Source organism: Macrotis lagotis, chromosome 5 (assembly GCF_037893015.1).
Source record: "Macrotis lagotis isolate mMagLag1 chromosome 5, bilby.v1.9.chrom.fasta, whole genome shotgun sequence".
Lineage (NCBI taxonomy): Eukaryota > Metazoa > Chordata > Mammalia > Peramelemorphia > Peramelidae > Macrotis > Macrotis lagotis.
This window is the reverse complement of record NC_133662.1, coordinates 69,413,022-69,434,368: the sequence shown is the minus strand read 5'-3', so window position 1 is coordinate 69,434,368 and position 21,347 is coordinate 69,413,022. Positions and strand designations below refer to the sequence as shown.

Here is a 21,347-nt window from a genome sequence, read left to right as displayed (position 1 = left end):
TCTGGAAGTAAAAAAAAAAAAAGGTCAAAAATATCAAAGGAATCAGTGAAAAAAATTAAGGAAAGTACCCCCAACAATTCCAGATTTTGAATTATATTACAGAGTGGTAATCACTAAACAATATGGTACTGACTAAGAAACAGAGTGGTAGATGAGTGGAATAGATTAGGAGCACAATATACAATAGTAAATGACCATAATTTTGGGGGAAAGCACTCAACTTTTTTTTTTTAGGTTTTTTGCAAGGCAAACGGGGTTAAGTGGCTTGCCCAAGGCCACACAGCTAGGTAATTATTAAGTGTCTGAGACCGGATTTGAACCCAGGTACTCCTGACTCCTGGGCCGGTGCTTTATCCACTATGCCACCTAGCCAGCCCTAGAACTCAACTTTTGACAAAAATTTGCTGGTAAAATTAGAAAGCAATTCAGCAGAAACTATTGAACAACATCTCACACCTTATACTACAATAAGTTCAAAAAGCATAAAGGATTTAGACATAAAGGGGTTATATTATTAAGGAAATAGGTACTTGTCAAATCTATGGACATGAGAAGACTTCATGACAAAAGACAATGAGGACAAATACATATATATATATATTAAATAAAATAAATCAATATATAAAAAATCAATTCTACTACATTAAATTTAAAAAAATTTACACAAACAAAACTAATGTAGTTAGAATTAGAAGGAAAACAGGGAACCAGGCAGAATTGTTCGAGACAAGTTTCTCTCTGATGAAGGCTTGATTACTCAAATACATAGAGAACTGAATCAAATAAGAGCCATTCTCCAGTTAATCAGTAGTCAAGTTTTCAGAAGAAATCAAAGCTAATAATTGAAACATGAAAAAAATACTCTAAATCACTACTAAAAATGCAAATTAAACAACTCTTTAGATACCACCTTACATCTGTCATATTGGCTAACATAACAAAAGGAAAATGACACATGTTAGAAGTAATGTAGAAAAATTGGGATTAATGTCCACTATTAGTAGTTATGAATTAGTATAGCTATTCTGAAGAGCAATTTGGAACTATGCCCAAGTGTCTATAAAACTGTATACCCTTTGATCCAACAAGACCTCTAGTAGACCCAAACCCAAAAGAGATTAAGGAAAAGGGAAATGGACCAATTTGTACAAAAATATTTATAGCCAATCTTTTTGTGACAGCAAAGAATTGTTAATTGATAGGATGCCTGTCTATTGGGGAATGAATTTGAACAAGTTGTGGTATATGATTTTTGGGAATGTTATTTAATATAAGAAATGATTAATAGTATGATCTCAGAAAAATCTGGATTTACATGAACTGATGCCAAGTGAAGTGAGCAGAAACTGGAGAACACTGTATGCAGTAATAGCAACATTGAAAGAACAATCAACTGTGAAAGACTTGTACTCTGATCAATTTAATGATCCAAGACAATTTTGATGAAACATGCTGTCCACTCTAAAGAGAGCTGATAAACTCTGTGGACTGAAGTACAATTTATAACTTGATTATTTTTGCTTTTATTAACAACATGACTTAAGGAGTGACTAGGTGGTGCAGTGGATAGAGCACCAGCCCTGTAGTCAGGAGTACCTGAGTTCAAATCCAACCTCAGACACTTAATAATTACCTAGCTGTGTGGCCTTGATCAAGCCACATAACCCCGTTTGCCTTGCAAAAAAAAAAAACTAAAAAAAAGACCAACATGGCTAGTATGGAAGTATGTTTTACTTGAATTTCACATTTATAATTGATATCTTATTGCCTTCTGGATAAGGCAGAGAAGGACTAGAAGAAGTGAGTTTTGAACTCAAAATATTTTTTAAATGAATGTTAAAAATAAAAAAATTTATTTTTAATCTAATGTTAAGAAGAGGAAAAATCTTACATGGTTATTATGTTTTGTATCAGATAATCTAATTGTTTATCGGGTCATAGACTTAGACCTAAAAGAGACTTTACAAATCATCAAATCCAACCCCTACATTTTATAGATGAGATAACTGAATCCCAAAGAAGTAAGATGACTTGCCCAAGGTCACATACAGAAGAAGTGGAGAACCACAGAGCCTTTAGTTTCAAATACTGATTCCCCTTCAACCTTCTAAAGCTGACAGCTTCTAAGGACTAGAGCTTTTCAGAGAACAGATTTTTACATAGTTGTAAACATACATACATATATACATAACATAAATATATATATACATATAAACCTACATACATACAAATATATGGATACATAGATTTATACACATATACTTGCCAGCTATAAATCAAAAGACTTCTCACAGTCTCTAATATTTGCATATTAAAGAAAGTTCCTGTATGATAATTATGAGAAGAAAGCTGATAAAACATTCTTTTCTGAAGATTGATCTCAGGAGGATGATAAATTTTGAGCAGTGACAATTAAGATTTTTTTAGTAATTGAAAGATTGGCTTTATAGATAATACAGTCAAACTAAAATGCTTTCTCATTTTCATGTTCCAGACCTGTTTTATATTTTGAATTCTTCTAATATCTTTGAATTGTTAGAAGCTAGTAAGTTCAGTGGATCAGTAGGAGAAGTCAACCTCTGCAGAAAAATGCTTCAATGTGAATATCTCTCTAGAGCCCTTGCAGGACTGTCTTATGTTATCTTTCTATATAAATTGGTCATTGTGTCACTTAGTAAGGTGATAAGGACAACAGCACTCACAATCTATTAATCCGTTTTCACTTGACAGATCTTCAATCTATGTAAAACCAGGGTAACATAAGAAGCAATGAATATGAGGAATTCTATTAAATTTAACCTATTATTAAATATCTTTTATGACAGATACTACTAGAAAAACTAAAATGAAACCATAATTATCGTCATGGAATTCTCCTAAGAGAAACAATATGTGTACAAATTAATAAATATAAACTAATTGGATTGTGGGGAAAGTATTAACTTTTAAGAGAATTAGGAATTAGGGGCGGCTAGGTGGCGCAGTGGATAAAGCACTGGCCTTGGAGTCAGGAGTACCTGGGTTCAAATCCGACTTCAGGCGCTTAATAATTACCTAGCCATGTGGCCTTGGGCAAGCCACTTAACCCCATTTCCTTGCAAAATCTAGAGAGAGAGAGAGAGAGAGAGAGAGAAACAGGAATTAAAGAAGCATAAGAATACTTGTATTCAGTGGTGCAGAGTTAAAAAAAAATCAGAACCTAGAGAATAATAATGCACAATGCCTGCAATAATGTAAATGATAACACCACTAAAATCAGTTGACATGATGGAGAAATGCTAAGGAAATACACCTTCAGTAGTCTTTTGTTGAAATTTACTGGAATTGTTAGAACAATGAAGAGTTCATTGACAGAGGGAAGTGGTTCATTAAGGGAGAATGAATGTGGTTTTAAAATGAAAGATATCAATAAAACTTTTTAAAGGACTAGATGGCTGACTGGAAAGGGTTAAAAATAATGGTGGAAATGTTGGGCCCATTTTCTAGCTCCAAGGTTTTATGATGCTCCAAAATTCACATTTGCACCTAAAATTATAAACATTTTCCATTAGTATTGTTTGATTGCATTTCTATTTTGCATAGATTAAAACTTTTCATCTCACGTAGGTCCTATAGTTCTACTAGTCATATTTCTGTAGGTGAGGTTTTGAACTCATCCAATATAGTTTACATGAAGCTATTGTTGATGATAACACAAAAATTTCAGCTTATTACATTACTGTTATTAACACAGACTGTGACTATCAAATAGCTTCATCAATTTTTTCATTCAGAATCTTTCCTGGTTAACTTTTTGCTGATGAAGTCATCTCATGTTCAGTTTAACTTGAAGGGTCATTTCAGTTCCACAAATATTCAGCACTTCCTGCTCCTCAATCACTACCATCCTGTCTTTATTAGATTGTAAACTCCTTGAGGGATAGGTAATGTACCTTTAAAAAAAAAAGTTTCACCAGCATCCACCACATTATCATGTACAGAGTTTTAATGCATCTTTCACAGTTTTAAAGACAGTAAATGACCCATTACAGAAGTGCACATTAGTCCTGAATCAGTTTCCTGATTATAGTCAGATCCTTAATTTGTTAAAACCAAGATAAAAATGAGTAAAAAACTAAAAGATTAGATATGAGAAAAAAAGCATATGGTTGGTAATTAAAACATTTCAAATGTTTTAAATGTTTAAAAAATATTTAAACAAGCCATTGATGCTAGAATATGGGAAAGAATGTAAGTTAAAAACATCCACACCAATTATAATATTTTCATACCCAAGTTTAATTGATATGATTAAGTAGCCATAACAAGGATAACAAAAGAGTTTAAAAACTGGCATAGTAAGGGGCGGCTAGGTGGCGTAGTGGATAAAGCACTGGCCCTGGAGTCAGGAGTACCTGGGTTCAAATCCAGTCTCAGATACTTAATAATTACCTAGCTGTGTGGCCTTGGGCAAGCCACTTAACCCTGTTTGCCTTGCAAAAACCTAAAAAAAAAAACCTGCCATAGTCAATAAGCATTTAACTAATTTGGAAAGCAGAAAAATATAGTAAGAAGGAATTTGTTAAGCTCCTACTAGATGTTGGGCTCTAAGCTAATTACTTTATGAAATACTTGATCTCATTTGATCCTCACAAGAACCAGTAGCAATGGAGAATCTAAAACTCCTTTGTCAAATCTTTCAGAGAAGGGTGGTGAAAGAGTATGATTAATACTGCTTCATAAGACATTAAGAAACCATGGAAAGAAAAGCCAATTTAAAGAAAACTTACTTAGCATGAGATCCAGTTAAGGAAAATCTATTTAAGAGTAAATTAGAATAACAAGCAAGCAAAAGGTAGAAAAGATCTACAAAGATTTTTGTAATACACTTTTCATACCATCAAGGACAATGGAGCAACCAAACATGAATTCTACCATCACTGAGGTTTTTTGTACTTACAAAGATAGCAATAGAACTGTAGGGAACAAAGTTGGAAAAACAAGCAAACAGAAAAGGATTAGGCTGGAGTAAAGAAAACAGTGAACCATGAAAATATTAATTTTCTAGATATTCATTATACTCCCTATGTCCCCCTCCTCCTAAGTGAGAAAGAACGTAACTAGCCATCTCCCTCATTTTATAGGTGAGGAAACTAAATTCATGTGACTTTTCCAATGTAATACAGATAGAAAATGGCAAGAATAGGATTTGAACTAAGATTTTCTTGGTTCCAAATTCACTTTGCACTGTTCTACTACTTTGTACTACCTACTTTTATGCCTATTTTCTCATCTACATAAACATTTTAGTAAATAATCTACATCTGAATGGAGGCAACTTTGATGAGAGTATTAGAAGGGAAAAGGAACCTTTTTCAACTAATATTCCACTGTAGACCCCATAGGGGTCTAGATCTGAAAGACATCTCAGAGGCCATCTAGGCCAATCCCTTTATTTTAGGAATGAGGAAACTGAAGCCCAAGGAAATTAAATTATTTGACCATGATCATTGATGTATTAAGCATCAAAGATATCTTTACTATGACATAATTGACTAAAAAGTATAGACACAAATTCTACTGAGCTTATTGTTGACTATAAAAAACAGAAACATGACAATAGAGTAAAACTAGATGTCTCCTATGAATACTCAAAATTATGTGAGATTTCCTGAAAGATCTAAGAGAGATTACCTTGCCTGATCACTAATATTAGATATATGATAAAATTAGGAGACATCACCATTATGTTCAAGATTCAATCTAGAATTCAAGTAAAAAAGGGAATCTCTGTGGATGTTGAGATCCTGCAGATTTGGGTTCTTGTGTGAATAAAATTTCAGAACCTCCTGGATGAGATCCATAACTTCTCAAAAAGAGATTTGACCTATACCATCCACCTAGGAAGAAAAGAACTAAAAGAATCAAGGATGCATAATGTTCACACTATGACCTTTGCCAAACTGTAGGACATGTCCTATAAGTAGGTCTGCATGTTTGTAATTATATATAAATAGATAGGTGACAAACTTATTATTGCAAATACACAAGACAGTGAGTTGGAATTGGACATAAGAGCAGACTATATTGCTTTTGAGAAATTCCAAAATTCTTTTAATGACTCCACACTTCTCCTTTGAAACAAAGGCTTATTTTATTAAAATCAGTAATCTTCCCCTGTGAGTTTGGCTGAAACATAAGACACTACAGTCTGGAGAACTGAAAATAGGTATCATTGAGAACATGTCATAAATAGCCTCTCACCCGAGTTCTATGCCCTTATCACCAACTGCCTATTGGTTGTTTCAAACTAAATGTTCTGTAACCATAGCAAACACATCTCCAAAGCAGAATTCATCATTTTTCTCCCCAAACCCACCCTTCTTTTGAAATACCTTATTAATATTGAGAGTATTACTGTCCTTCCAGTTACTCAGGATTGCAAGCTTAATATCATCACTGACTACTCATTCTTACTTCTCCTTCACATCTGTTACTAAACTTCAATCTTGTATTGGTCCGTTTCTTGTCATTCACACAGAAACCACTATCATTCAGGTCTTCCTCACCTATCACCTATATACTACAATAGCCTTCTATCTAGTCTCCAGAAATCAAGTTTCTCCCCATTCAAACTGGATGTCTCATGTCAGAATGTCCAAAACAATATTTTTTCTTCTCAATTTTACAGTTACACTCTAGAATATATCCATTCTCTCAGTCACCAGGTTTGTGACCTTGGTGTCAAAAAATCACTATCACTCCACATATCTAATCATTTGCCCAATATTGTTATTTCTACCTTTACAACATCTCTTTTTGTCCCAATTTCTCCACTCGGCTTCCTCCCTAGTTCCAGCCCTAATTCCTCTCTTTGAACTATTACAATAACTTTCTAATATTATCTCCCTTCATCAGTCCATCCTTCACACAGCTGCCAGGTTGATTTTCCTAAATCATCTGTTCTGATTTAGTTTTGTCCCTGTAATTCTCCCCACATATTCAATAAAATATGGAAACTTCCTTTCATTTATCAAATAAAAATTCCTTTTGACACTTTTAAGTTTTTCACTTAAGTTTAAGTTTCATCCTACCTTTCCAGTCTTCTTGTACATCACTACTTTCCCTGTCATCCAGCCATACTTGCCCACTTGCTATTTTTCACATACTTTATCTTCCCTTTCTGGGCCTTTCTATTGATTTAACTATCTCCCATGCATAAAAGTCACTTTCCTCACTTCCATCTCTTAGAATCCCTAGTTTCCTCTGAGACTCACTTCAAACACCACCTTCTATGTAAATCCTTAAATGATCCCTCCAACTGCTAGTACCCACTCCTTCCAAACTAGCTTCCTTCAAGATTCTGCTGATCTTCAACAAGAGGACCTCAGTCCTTTCCCCAGCTACTAGTACCTTCCCCCTTAAGGTTTTCTTATAGAATCTAGTCTATGTAGAAATTTTATATTCCTATACATGTACATGTTGTTTTCTTTTTCTTCTCCTCCTCCTCTTTGTTCTTCAAAAATTGACACAATTTGCTCCTTCTTTTCCTAAAAAAGCTGAGGCAATTTACTTATGTCCTATACAATTTTCATTTTTTGATTTCTTGAAATATAGCTCTGAAAAGCAGGCTTAAAACATTTATTTAAATGGAGCTACTTGACTAGACGTTTAAACACAAATCATTTTCTGGCTTTCATTGAATAGCCAGTGATAGATTCATTCCACATCTATATGGTAAATTGTTTATGTACTGATGGCTTAAAATAAGTGTAAGTAGGAATTACTTTCTATTATGACCAGAAATTCTGGGAGTCCTCCCTTCCCAGGCTGTTGTCTTTGGGATGGTAAATTGGGTCACCTCTTGTCTCAGTTCTTACCTACTTCTTAGTCATCAGATGGACCTGACCTCAGACAAGCTGAGACCTGAGAAAGACCTTAATTAAAAAGCTCAAAGTTACCTACTGCATCCTGGGCCAGAGCCACAGCCAGTTATTTTGACCTTTATTTTCTTGTTGGTTGAATGAATATGCTGTAATTCATTATAGGAATTCTATTAGTGAAGCATACCTTCCTCCTCTAAGCAACTATTGAACTTCTGGGATTTAAAATTCGTTTCCTACTTTTTACATCATCCTCCTGGCCCTTTCCTACTTTATCTTCTTATACCTAACACCCCTCCCAACACTTTGTAGATCATCTATGTAATCCATGTTAATTTTTTGAGAACTCTACCCAATCTTCCATCTCCATGTCTTCACTTTGCCTATCCCCCATGACTAGAATGCTCTGTCCCCTCACCTTCACCTCTTAGATTGTCTGCTTCCTTCAGGTTATTGCTTAAATTACACTTTCTGCAGAAGGTCTTTCCTGGTCTTCCCAGCCCCTCCCAGTTGCTGATTCCTTCCCCTTAAAGGATACTTTCATATCTTCTTTCTATATGTTGTAAATACCTAAATATTTGTGTTATCTCACCCCAAGTAGAATATGTGTTTAATTTTACTCTTATTATGATTTTAAAATGGATACATAATTCCTCTCCTAGTTGATGTGACTGCTACAGTAAGACTTTCATGGTGGCATCCTACTTTGCAGTATTTTAATGGTGGCCAGGAACTGTTTTTTCCCACTTTTTTGTATCCCTAGCATTCCAGTTCCTGACCCATCATAACCACTTAATAAATGTTTATTAATTGGCTGTTGATTGACTATAGGTGTGGAGTATTGTGTGTGTTGTTAAGACATGACCAGTGTCTTTCTTTTTTCTTAGTTGTTTTAAGCACAGCTAAGACTGGGGATACAAGGAAAGGAAAAGACAGTCTCTGCTCTGTGTGCTAAGTTGCTATCTTTCCCATCAACTTGCAATTTTCCTCAATGAATGCTCGGAGCTCTGGAGCTGGAGTCAGTGAGAACTGAGTTCAAATTTGTTGCCTGATACTTAGTAATTATGTGTCCTTGGGCAAGATACTTACTTCATTTCTGTCTTTTAGTTCCCTCATTTGAAAAATGAAGATAGAAATAGTCCCTTACCTCCTAGGATAATGATGAAGATCAAACGAGATAATATTTATAAAGTGCTGACCCATAAAAAGGACTTAATAAATTAAATACTTTAACAAATTAGCATTAATAAATACTTGTTTCCTTTTTCCTTATGATTTCTATTCTTCAATTTATCAAGTATTGAACTATTATGCTCAACAGTTTCTGGTTCTTTTATATAGTCTTGATAATTTTTCAAATCTTGTTTAAAGCCAGTATTAATTCATTTTAATAATTGTTACTTCATAATGTAGTTTGAAATTTTGTGATGCTGAGCCACTTTCTTGCCATTATTTTTTTCTCAGGATTCTTGACCTTTATTCCACCAAATGAATTTTAGCATTATTCCATCTAATTCTATACAGTACCCTCTTGACAGTTTGATTGATATAATACTAAATCCAGAGGTTAATTTACATAATATCACCATTTTTATTATATCTGTATGGCCCAACCATGAAAAATGACTATCTCTCCAATGATTTATCTTCTTTTATTTTGCAAAGGATGTTTTGTAATTGTTTATAGAATAACATGACTGATCTGTAAATCACATGTCTGTTGTTTACATGTGCTTTTGAAGATGTTTAGTGGGGTAGGAGAACTATTTTCTTAAATGGTTTAAATGTTCTCCTTCCTAACCTGTTTATTGCATTAATTCGTACTCTCCCTAAAGAAAAAACTAACTACATAAATCTCCCTCTCTAAATGGGCACAAAAACAAAATTAGTAGAATATGAATTTTAGGCTGTAGTTGTGATTGTATGGCTATTGAATGGTCCAGGTGAGCATAGTCCCTCTACCAAAGCAGATAAGCCACTGTCTTCTTTATAGTCTTAAAGTGTTACTTAGGGCACAGAAATCTTAAATTCTTTGCTCAGGGCCATACAGCTTATATCACAAATGAGACTTCAATCTAGATTTTCCTGACTGTGAGGCCTACTCTCTATCTATTTTGCTGTTTTCCTCTCATTCTGACGTCCCTATCCAAATGAGCAGAAATTCCATATTAAGTCAATTCAACAAACACATATTAAACATCTTATAAGTTATTAGGGTTACAGAGGCAAAAAATGAAACTAATAAGTGAATATAATGAAACTTCTAAGAAGCTTATAATTTATGGGAAGAAGACAATCTGTACACAGAAAGTAAATACAGTTCAGATTTCAAGATGGAGAGAGTACTAAGCATTGGGAGAATCAATCAATCTCAGTAGGTATTAATGAAGCATCTACCACAAGCTAGGCACCATGCACCAAATACTAGGGTTATAAAAGGAGTGAAATTTCTGTATACCTTCTTGTTTATCTGTGTACATATACAAAAATAGATGCTTTGAGATTAAGGGGGATCAGCAAAGATATATGTATGTAGAAGGTAATGCTTGAACTGAACTATGAAGGAATTTAGAGTTTCTAAGAGGACAGGGATGAAGACCTGATTCCAGGCCTGAGGGACACAGCAGAGACATAATAGTTTTTCATGTATAAGAAGCAGTAAGATCAGTTTGGCTGAACCAAAGAATGTGTTTTAAAGATAGTGATGTGTATTAAAGCCTAACAAGGTAGCTAGGGGTCAGATTGTGAAGGACTTTGGATGCCAAATAGGAGTTTGGTCTTCAAGTTCAATTAGGAGTCTTTGAAATTTATTGAGTAGAGGTGTGATGTGATTAAGTGTGGGCTTTAGGTGAAAATCACTGTCATTGGTGACTAAAATAAAATGGACTAGAGAGCATCAATGAGGTTACCTAGAGAAACAACAAAGAGAACTGTAACACAAAAACTTTGAGGAGAGGTGGTCAGGAATGTTAGGTGCTACAGAGACATTTAAAAGGATGAAGAAAAAATCTATCAGACTTGGCCATTAGAAAATCATTGGTAATTTGCAAAAAGTAGAGAAGTGAATGAAAGGAGAGGATGTGAAAGCAACTGACTACAGTGTAGACAGTTTTTTCTAGATTTTTGTTGCTTTGTCCTTCATTCTCAAAGAAGACCATGACATCAGAGAATTGATGCTATGATAAAAGATGAATTGGATTTAAGTGAGGAGGGACTGTCTCACTTTCTTCTCCAGTACCATCTGGATCAAGGCCAAATATAAATCAGGATAACTGAAATGGTCCTGGATTCCAGGCAATCTTCTAGGTGTTTAACTGTGAAAGGAATGATAGTAAAGGACAAAAACTTGAAAGAATAGTAGGATGTAGTGAGGATTTTTGACATTGGGGAAGATTTGGATGTTTGTAGGCTGTGAAGAAGGAATCTATATATAGTAAGATTGAACATTTGAGAGAGCAGGAATGAGGGATAATGTAAAGGGATTCTGAGATATGGAAAAGAAAGTTCATATTAAATGGCTTCTTGTTTTTTCAGGAAGGTACAAGATGAGGTCTGATACTCTTAAGAGTCAGTTTAGATGCTCCTATGGGTAGTTTGAGGAGAAAATAGACTTTATGAAGAAGATAACGATAGAACTAAACCTTAAAAGGAAGCAAGTTATTTTAGTCATTCTGTAAGACCAAAGTGAGAAAGGAACGCATTCCAGAAATGAGGGTCAGCTGATACAAAGGCATGGAATAGAATACACTTCCTTATTGTTTCAAGCTTCCATCCCTACACCTCATCTCACATTGCTTTGTAAGCCGTCCCCTTGGAGTTTGCATTGCCATGGTTTTGTCATTATAGGATCTCACCTTCCTCTCATACTCCACGATGGTATAAGCTCTTTCAAGGTTGAACTGTAACATCTCTTTGCATCCCCTTACTATTGTCTCTACTCCTGTTGCCCACCACCCACGCAACTGAATTTGCCTCAGGCAAGAATTCTTAACACTACATGTGACTCTGTATGAAAGGAAGTAATATAAGATTTCTGGAAATTTGAATGACAGACAGATTGTGGAAGACTTCAAATGACAAACTGAGAAGCTTGTACTTTAGCTCAAGGCCAATAGAGAACTACTGAAGGTGATTGAATCAGTAATATGTCACTCTAACATGCAACTTGTTAACTTCTTAAAGAAAAACTACAACTTTAAAAAAAAATTGCTCAATATCCTCATCAATTCTCTGTGAAAGTATAGTTAACAAAAATGGAATTCCAACTCATCTAGTCCTCTACAAATATTTGCATTTGTTTCTATGAAACAAGTTTGTTCTTTTATTAACTGGTTTGTTCCTTTTAAAGAAATAGAATGACAGTGGAGAGCTGTTTTTTATTTTATTTTTATTTATATATTTTGCTTTTATGTCACCATTTCTAACTGTCTTCCTGTGCAGTGAACTTATCCCTTATAATAAAAATTTTGAAAAGAATCATATCAATACATCAATCAAATCAATATATACAATATTCCATACCCATTGTCCCCCACCTCTGCAAAGAGAAGAGGAAGATGAGAACTAGTTTTTGTAAGAGTACTTCATTTGTTTTGCACTGTTATCTCAGATTATCAACCATATTTTATGGCAAAAATCTTAAATTTCTTTTCTTTCCCTAACTTTACCCTTGAGAGACACAGACTTGTTTGTTCTAGCAGTATTATATATGCTGTTTTTCATAATTGCTTTTGAATTATCTCTAATACATGAAGAACTTGAAACTTAAAATTCTAAAAGGAGACTCCTTCCATCAATACCTCTGCTTGGTTTGGACTCCAAGGAAATATGCCCCTGAGTTGTCCCTGGGCCTGTCACCTACTCTGCCCCTTCCCTCTCTAGCTTCCTTTTGTATTTTCTCTTTCCCCCTTTAGACTATTATTTTCTTGTAGACTGTTACTGTTTTTCTGTTCCTTATTTATATATTTATATACTTATATAAATATATATTTATATTATTTTATATACCCTGATTATATTATTATTATTATTATTTATTGACATTGTACAATAAGGTCCTAGAGTCAGGAAACCTTATTTTCTAAATATATGACTTTGACCAGTTCTCTTATCTGCTTTGGGCTTCATTTTCCTCATCAACGAAATGGGTATCATAATATCTGCCCTATCTATCTCATTAAGTTGATATTATAGAAATAATGTAGATCATTATGCAAAGGTAGGTTTTTATTATTATGAAATATATAGATATAATAGATAGGAAAGTGAGAGTTAGTGAAATTTTTTTTTGTTTTGGTTGATATAATGCAACTCAAATATTTCTGTTTTCTTTGTAGCCCACAAGACGGTCTGCAAGATTGTCAGCTGTAAGTATTTTATAAAACCCCTTGGGGTAGTCCCTGTGGGCACATGGTCCCCCATTCCAGAGCAAGTCAGTGACGTTGCTGTTGAAAGGAATGGTAAGGTGATGTTTCCCTTGCTTCCTTTTCACTCTGTTAAGATTAACTAGTGTCATTAACTAGGCTCAGTCATGTTTCACCGGTGCCATCAATCAATCTGTAGACATTTATTAAACACCTACTATGTGGCAGACTCTATGCTAAAGACTGAGGATATAAAAAGAAGCGAAAGACAGTCCTTGCCCTTAAGGAGCTTACAATTTAATGGAGCAAACTAAAATAGTTTCACAGTGTCAAAGGCACCAATGAAATGTGACAGTATAGAATTGTACAAGATAAGTAAACAGCCAAAACTAAAGAAACGTATTATATTTCTCTTGGCATCTAGGTCCTATTTAAGATATAGAAATAGTGATAATATTCATTGTTAAGAGAAATTCTAGGAATGGTCTGGAGAGTGCCTCATCCAGCTTGAAAGCCAGTGACCAAGGGGTTTGGTAACAAATAGAGTTCCCCAACCCAACTATACATTTACATGTCCTAATGTGCACCAGATTGGAGAGAAAGGCTGACCTTAACTGGGGATGGAAATCTGTGGTAGGAGATCACTGCTGGAGTTCTCTGTGATCCACAGTCTGATCCTGCTATAACTCATTCTCTCCTACCTTCACTGCAGTTTCAATATCATTCCTACCACTAGACCCCCCCCAGAATTAACATCAGAGGTTCAAGGGGCCAAAACTAAAATAGGGCCTGGGCAGAGGTAGCTAGAATAATGGAATATATAGAGACTGAAAATGGGAAGGGTTTGGTTCTATACTGCTCTGCCAACTAGCATATCATTTTAATTTAGTGGATTAAAGAGCTCATCAATTTTATTGATCTGTATAGTGAGAGTCATAGAAGGTCAGGGGTTCTTAGCCTGGGAAGGGGGAAGTGTGGGAACTTCAGAAAAAATATTTTGATAACTATTTTAATTTAATTGGTTTCCTACATAATCCTTAAATATTTTATTTTATGCATTTAATAGCATTCTGAGAAAGGGTCTGTATATGCTTCACCAGACTGATAAAGGGGTATCTTACACAAAAGATTAAGAATCATTGGATCAGGTGATTTCTAAGGTTCCTGGTAGCTCTTTTTTATTATACTGAGAAAAGTCTGGAAGGATCCTTGAAATATATAAAGTAGGGGCAAGCAGGAGGGTCTATGAACAGCTGGAGGTAAGTGAAAGACTATTCAGTCCTGGGGACTATGCTGGTTTTGACCCTCTGGGGCTTTCACATCTAGAGACCCATATTTATTTCTGTTCTTATCCAGCAGGACCTGCAATAGGCGGTGGGCACCGATCAGAAAATGTTTTAGGACCAAATTGAAACTGCTCTTAGAGTATGAGTTTGAAAATGTTCTGTGTGTCCCAGATTAACTAGTCACTCTGAAAAAGAGTGAAAGGCAACCAGGCAGAATGAATAGAGGACTGGGCTTAGCAGTTAGAAAGTGTTGGGTTTGAGTCCTTTTTTGACACATACTATTTGTATAATCTTAACACAGGCAAACCATATATGTACAGTGGAAAAAACAAGTTTCCACACCAGAAATTCTCCCAATAGAAAAAATAACAGACCTGTACCCCCCCCCAAAAAATAATAAAGGGATGTATGTTAGCAGAACCATTAGAGAGCAAAATGAAGATTAGGGAAAAGGAATGGGTTTGAAGTGGAGAATCAGGAAAAGAGCAGCAAGATTTCTATTAGTCATTATATTAAAATGCATCATTTCTGCCTTTGTGCTGGGTGAGAGAAGAGGTTCGGGGCATAATTTTCCCTTTTTCATACACCCTTAGCAAAGATTCAAAAAATGAAGTCTATACTATCTTCAGATTAAAAACATAACACAGCAAACTATTCTATTTGTTGACTCCATAGTTAGTTTTATCTGTAGATTTTTATGTCTTATTTAAAGTAAATAAATAATGAGGCTTTCAGGTGATTAGGAATCAACAGCATATGCACATACTCATGCATGAGTGTAGAACATATACTTCTCCCTCTCCCTGAGATATACTTAGACAGAACTTCATCTTTGGGGTCACCAGGTCACCCTTGTACATTCCCATTGAATTGACCCTTGAAAACTGAGTCTAGGTATGATATCATTTACAGAAAATATTAGATGAGTTGAGTATGTCTGGAATCCTCTAAAGTACAAAATGTATGGACTTGGGAGCTCCTTCCCCTTCTTACTTAATGTTCTGCTTTTGAGGATGGGCACATGGAATCCTCTTCCTGATGCCCAGTTCTACACATTCATTCTGTCTCTGCATGCTTGAGGCTTGGTGTCTTTGGTGAAAATATTCTTGGCTATTCAAGGCCCATTTTTTGGCTGGTAGATTACTTTAGAAATCTGAGCTCCTCTAAACTTGAATTGTCTATAGTTTTTCACTGCTTACTTTGGAGAATGAAGCCAGGTGGGTACCTGAAATCCATGTTGCCTGGAAATGTTGAGAGAGGGGCTTAAATACATTTTGTATATAATATGATATGATATGACAAATTATATTATATACGTATATTTTATATGTTATGTAATTTTATTATGCAGATGAAGAAGTTGATGGATCTAGACAGGCTTTGAGGTCCATAGATAAACTGTCTGAGATTACACAGCTAGTTAGGCAGAACAGTCTATACTCCATGACCCTTTCTACTATCCTGCCCAAACCCTATTGGAGTTTCTCCCTTTCTCCCTTTGCCTGAGGCCAATTCTGGGGTATAGTGGCAGGATTGATTTTCATACTATATTCTTTCATAGTCAACGAGAATTAGGGGTTGAAAATACCATCCTTCCAATGACCTCAGTATGCCTATTTTGTCTCTAAGCCAAAAAAGCATCTGGGGAAACTGCCAATGGCAGTGCCTTCTTGGAAGAAGATGGAGCAGCAGAACTAGCAGGAGTTTATTAATGGAAATCTTTAAAGGACTAAAAGAGAAAAGAAAGTAAAGAAAGCTTGTGTCATTTCTTCCAGTGAGCTTTTTCTTGACTATCTTAATTAAGAGATGATGTTTCTATACAGTATCATGTTAGTACAGTTGGTGTGGTACGATGTAGATTGGCTCCTTTTCTGTACATTATAGCCTTAAGTTGTCTGGGACAATTAAGAAGGTAAGTCAAAGGCAAGACTTGAACCCTAGGTGTCCTGGACTCCAAGGTTAGCTGCTACTGCTGCAGATATTTATTTAACATTTTAAGGTTTGCTGAATGATTTACATGTTATCTCTTGAATTTCACAGCATCCCTAGGAGGTAGATCCTATTATTATTCCAACTTTACAGTTGAGGAAACTGAGGCAGCCAGAAGTTAAGTGATTGCCCAGGGAGCACAGTCAGTAAGTGTCTTGAGACAGAATTTGAACTCAGGTCTTGATGCTTTCAAGTCCAGTGCTCTATCATGATGCCTCCTAGCTCTCTATTTCCTTTATACCCTGCTGCCTCTCACATTAGTACATTAATATCACTAATATAAAGAATTGTATCATCATCAGGTGGGGCTTACTGTGATAGAGATAGGGGTTAGATTGAAGTATTTGACCTGATATTTCAGGTGAACTAACTCGGGATGAATGTAGATATATGCTTCATCTATGACACTATTTAGAAATAATTTTGAAATATTTCATAAGCAACCTTCTTTCTTACTGACTAGGCTTTGCTTAAGATTTCATTATGATCTCAGAAGTTATAGATAAGTCTAACCTGACCACTCAATCAGACTTCAGGCCCTTAACTAGGCATTTCCCTTGATTTTAAGTATATGTGACATCACATTAACTAATGTGCTATGATAAAAAGAAATATAGAAGAACCCTAAGATAGCAAGATTAGACATGTGCCCAAAGAACTATTCTGAATGGTGGTGCATAGTTAACTTTTACATCGCAACTGAAGTGCATCTAATTGGAATAGAGTCCAAAATAACAGTGGTTCTCAAAGTCTTTCTAATACTTCCCCTACTTAGAATAGGACAAAACACTTTAAAGATAAATCAGATTTCCGCTGAGCCTGGTTTGGACCACTGGTTAGAGGTCTCTTCTAACCAGTTCCATGTGAAACAGGTGTTTGGAGCACTTAGACTAAGAGCTATCATGTTACAGACCTTAGGAGGTCAAAGAATGTATCATCTACTTTTCTGCATTCTTTTGTGCATTATAGTGGCAAAGAGATTCAGTATTTTTTAAAGTATTTGCATGATTAAAAATGTCTTTGCAGAAACCTGCGCCACCAAAACCTGAACCAAAACCAAGAAAAACCACTAAGGTAAGATATGGCTATTTTTTTCCTTCTAGATTGGCAGAGGTGGGTATTTTTAAATAAATGCATAAATAATAATCCTCTCTTTAATTCTATTTCCTGGGAAAGGTCAGGCTGAGTTGTTGCCAAATGAACTAGCGAGAACACTGTCATTTCTGATTAGAGATGTCCTCAAAAAATTAATTTGTGGAGTTTGTGGTCTACAAAGAGGGCATTTTTCTCTTAAGTGAAGTGGAAACAGGAGGGCTCACTATGCTTTTGGGCATCCAGCTTTGCCAAGGCAGGTGCTCTGAGAGCCATTCTGGCAGAGGACCTAGTTTAAATATGCTTCATTTCAAACCTAGAGGAGCTGAATGGTCTCTGAGGATTCTGTTGGCAACAAGCTGGATGACCCAAGAGCCACATAGCCTTGCATGTAACTGATAGGAAATTGGCCTATGCAGGTGCATGAGCTGAAAAAGGCCTTTTTTGTGCTATGCCAATTCTAGCCTTCATTGTTGGCTCACAGTTTGGTGTTTTGTTGTGTTGTTATTTGATTTTTTCCCTAGCATGGTATAGTAGGGGAAAGCATTGATGTTTAGAATCAAAACACCTCCCATCTGAATCCTGACTCTGCTATTTATTGCCTGTATGACCTTGGACTAATCCCTAAACCTGAGTTCTCTAAAAATGAGGGGGTTGGTACTAGATGATCTCTGAGGTCCCTTCCTGCTCTGAATTCTGTGATCTTGTGAATTGTCAATGTCCCAGAATTCCAGGTGAATTTTTGAAGCAGCAAAAATTCCTGGTGCTTGATCTTAAAAATAGCATCTTTTCACCTGTGTTCTTAAATTCCATCCTTTGCTGCCTGCCTCACATTTCACCCTGTGCACTATTTAATTGAAATTAATGGCTTAACCATCTGTGGTGACCCTTCTCTCTATCCGCTCCCCAAACCACTTTTCCAAATTTTTTTTTTCTATCAAATTCCCGGGCTACAGTGAGACAATGTCTTGACCCTTTTGTCAGATACTCAGTGTTCTTTGTGCTAAGTAGCATTCATTCCAAGCATCAGTGGAATACACTATCCATCAAGGAGAGCAAGTAAATGAGTGAAATTATTGTCCTTTCAGAAAAAAAGGAAAAGTATTCCTGATAAGTCAATCTGCACTACATTTTCTAAGCAGTGATTTTTTGGGGATAGAGGAACTGTGAATTGAATGCTGTCCCCTGGAGTTAGGAAGACCTGTGTTTTAAGTCTTGTCTCTGACACTGATTGTGTGACCCTGAGTACTCACTTGGGCCTCAGACAAGTCCCTAGGAATTTTCAACTAAATTATATTTATCAATCATTTCCTAAGCACCTACTAGCGTTGACCATTGTGTTAGTTACTGTGCCAACAAAAGCAAAAACAAACCATTTCCTACCTCAAAGAATTTATACTTTCTTGTGGGGAGAGGGAAGAAAAATGTAATTTTTTTTTACCTTATGGGTAAAAGGGAGTCATAAAAATTAAAGTAATTTCAAAGTGAAGAAGCTCTAACAAGGAAGGGCAGCAGGAAAGACTTCTGAAAGGAACCTGAGCTTCAGGGGGATCCTAAGAGGCTCCAGATATGAGGACAAAACCAAGTCAGATTTAGATTAGTGTTTGTACCAGTGAAAAGAGTTTCCATGCTGGAAGAGAAAACCACAACTCCTTTTAGCGCATTTTATCTATGAAGCTCAGAGTCACAGGACAAAGTTGTTTTGTCTTTTTTTTAATCTAACGAAAGGCTTTCAGTGGATATTAATAAACAGCAGTCATAGCAGCCACCTCATGAAAATCTTTACAACTGTGGCTCCTCAAGGTTTTTGAGGACACTAAATTGACATTAACTGATGTCCCATTGACTCCCTAACTTCCTGTGTTCTGATCCTCTCTATTAGAAGGAACCTGGAACAAAGGCTAACAAAGGCGCTAAAGGGAAGAAGGATGAGAAGCAGGAATCTGGAAAGGAAGGTACTACACCGTCTGAAAATGGTGAAACTAAAGCCGAAGAGGTACTTTCTGTCAATGCCTCCCGCTGATTGACTCAGTGCATTTTCAAATTGATTCAGGAATCCGAGCCATTGATAGCATGTTCATAATGTTTCTCTTTATTGCCCATGATGTTATTGCAGATTCGCATCTATCGCTCAACTGTTAGTGTTTCAACATCCCGAGGTGCCCCACCCAGCACACTGTCAGTAAAGGGGCAGATTGAAACAGTGAAAGTTAAGGGTACGGTAGAGAATGTCTGCCTGTGTGCAGTGGCTAGAATCAGATAGTAGTGTGCTGCTTTTCATTATGAACAGTGGAAGCTTGCAGGTAAGGAAGGCTTCTGTGGCTTTCTGAAAAGCAGAGACTGATAAACAAAGAGAAGTGTGTTTGCGGGTATGTATGCCTGTCTTGTCTGTGGAGCACCTACAATGGACATAGGCTTTGCAGTGGAGCTGCTTAAGAAGGGATGCTTTAAAAAATAAAAGCCAATGTTGTGTCAGTGGGGGTGGCTATCTGTCTGGGTTCTGAGTCCAGTTAGTAACCGCCTTCTCTTTTTGTTTTGTTTTTTTTTCCTTTCCTTTCCACAGGCACGGAAAACTGAATCTGTAGGTGACAAGGGAGAATGAATTATCACGAAAATTGGGGGTGGATTTTATGTACCTCTCGGGACAACTTTTAAAAGATATTTTTATCAAGTATTTTGTAATGCTAATTTTCTAGGACTACAATAGGCAGCATATTAAAAAATGTATATCATTGAATATTTTCCCTTCTCATAACAATGCTTTTTGGAAGCCCCCATCACTTCCCCTGACCCCCAAAGTAATATGAACATCAGTTGAATATTGGAAGCCGTGTGTAAAATTGGATCAGCATTCCATGCACTTGCTTTGAAAATTAGTCCTGTGCAGACGGTGGTGTTTTTACTGTGCATATTTGAATTTTTCATGCAGTTTTTTCTAGAGCAATAATCAGTGGTGCTTTTGTACTTAGGTTTTATGTGATTTTAATGAAACATGGATACTTGTGGCCACCTGCTGACTATTTTTGGTTCTTTTAATGGTTTAAAATAAAAGGTTTTCCTGCCTGCAAAATTTGAGCTTTTTGGTCTGCGTCTCTAAATATAGAGTGTCTTGTTTCTATTTTAATTGATACAGAATATATTAGATGTTCTAGGAATTTCTGTGATCTCTGCACTGGCATTGCCTCTAATAAGTAAAATAGTTTTCATTTATTAATTTCTTAGTTTTCTAAAAATTACATCTTTTGTACTGAAAAATCACTTCCAGGTAGGTGTAAATACAAAAAGAATGACAATTAAAACACATGCTCCAGAAAAGGTGATGGCTAAGCTAGATATAAATCAGTTAACACTTCTGAAAGAAATTATTTATGTTGTAACCTGGAGCAAATTGTGACAGGAAGGGGGGAAGTTTATTAGGCCAAATAAATAAGGAATCATACATAAAGTCCCCTGCCCCCCCCCCCCCCAGAAAATCTGCCAGTCAGCACTATGACCATAGTATCCAGAAACTGCGAGTATAACCCATACCATAATGCTTCATTGCTGGGAATCTGTTTAAATAAAGAAAAGAGGATTTTTTTTTTTGGTTCTCTTTTTATGGTAAAAAGGACCTAAGTTAAAAAAAAATGTAATTTTTACCTTGCTGTATAAATTACTAATAGAGAACAAAATCATTTTAGTTTTTTGTCAAATTATATCAAACCAAGCTAAGAAAAAATCCCATTCTCATTTTCAAACATCTTTTTTGTGACTAG

General features: G+C 35.7%; 1 protein-coding gene across 4 annotated transcripts in view; it reads left to right on the top strand.

Annotated features, from left to right (window-relative positions):
- Window positions 1-20,667, top strand: part of HMGN3 (high mobility group nucleosomal binding domain 3) — a 66,634-nt gene extending 45,967 nt beyond the window's left edge. For 2 of the 4 annotated variants that reach the window (XM_074237372.1, XM_074237370.1), the window contains exons 3-6: window positions 13,199-13,228; window positions 17,527-17,574; window positions 19,475-19,588; window positions 19,709-20,667. In XM_074237372.1, coding sequence (XP_074093473.1) covers window positions 13,199-13,228; window positions 17,527-17,574; window positions 19,475-19,588; window positions 19,709-19,855 — 339 coding nt within the window. In that variant the 3' untranslated portion in view covers window positions 19,856-20,667. The remainder of the gene's footprint in view (window positions 1-13,198; window positions 13,229-17,526; window positions 17,575-19,474; window positions 19,589-19,708) is intronic. The other 2 variants (XM_074237371.1, XM_074237373.1) reach the window with 2 other exon arrangements.
- The last annotated feature ends 680 nt before the right edge of the window (window positions 20,668-21,347 follow it).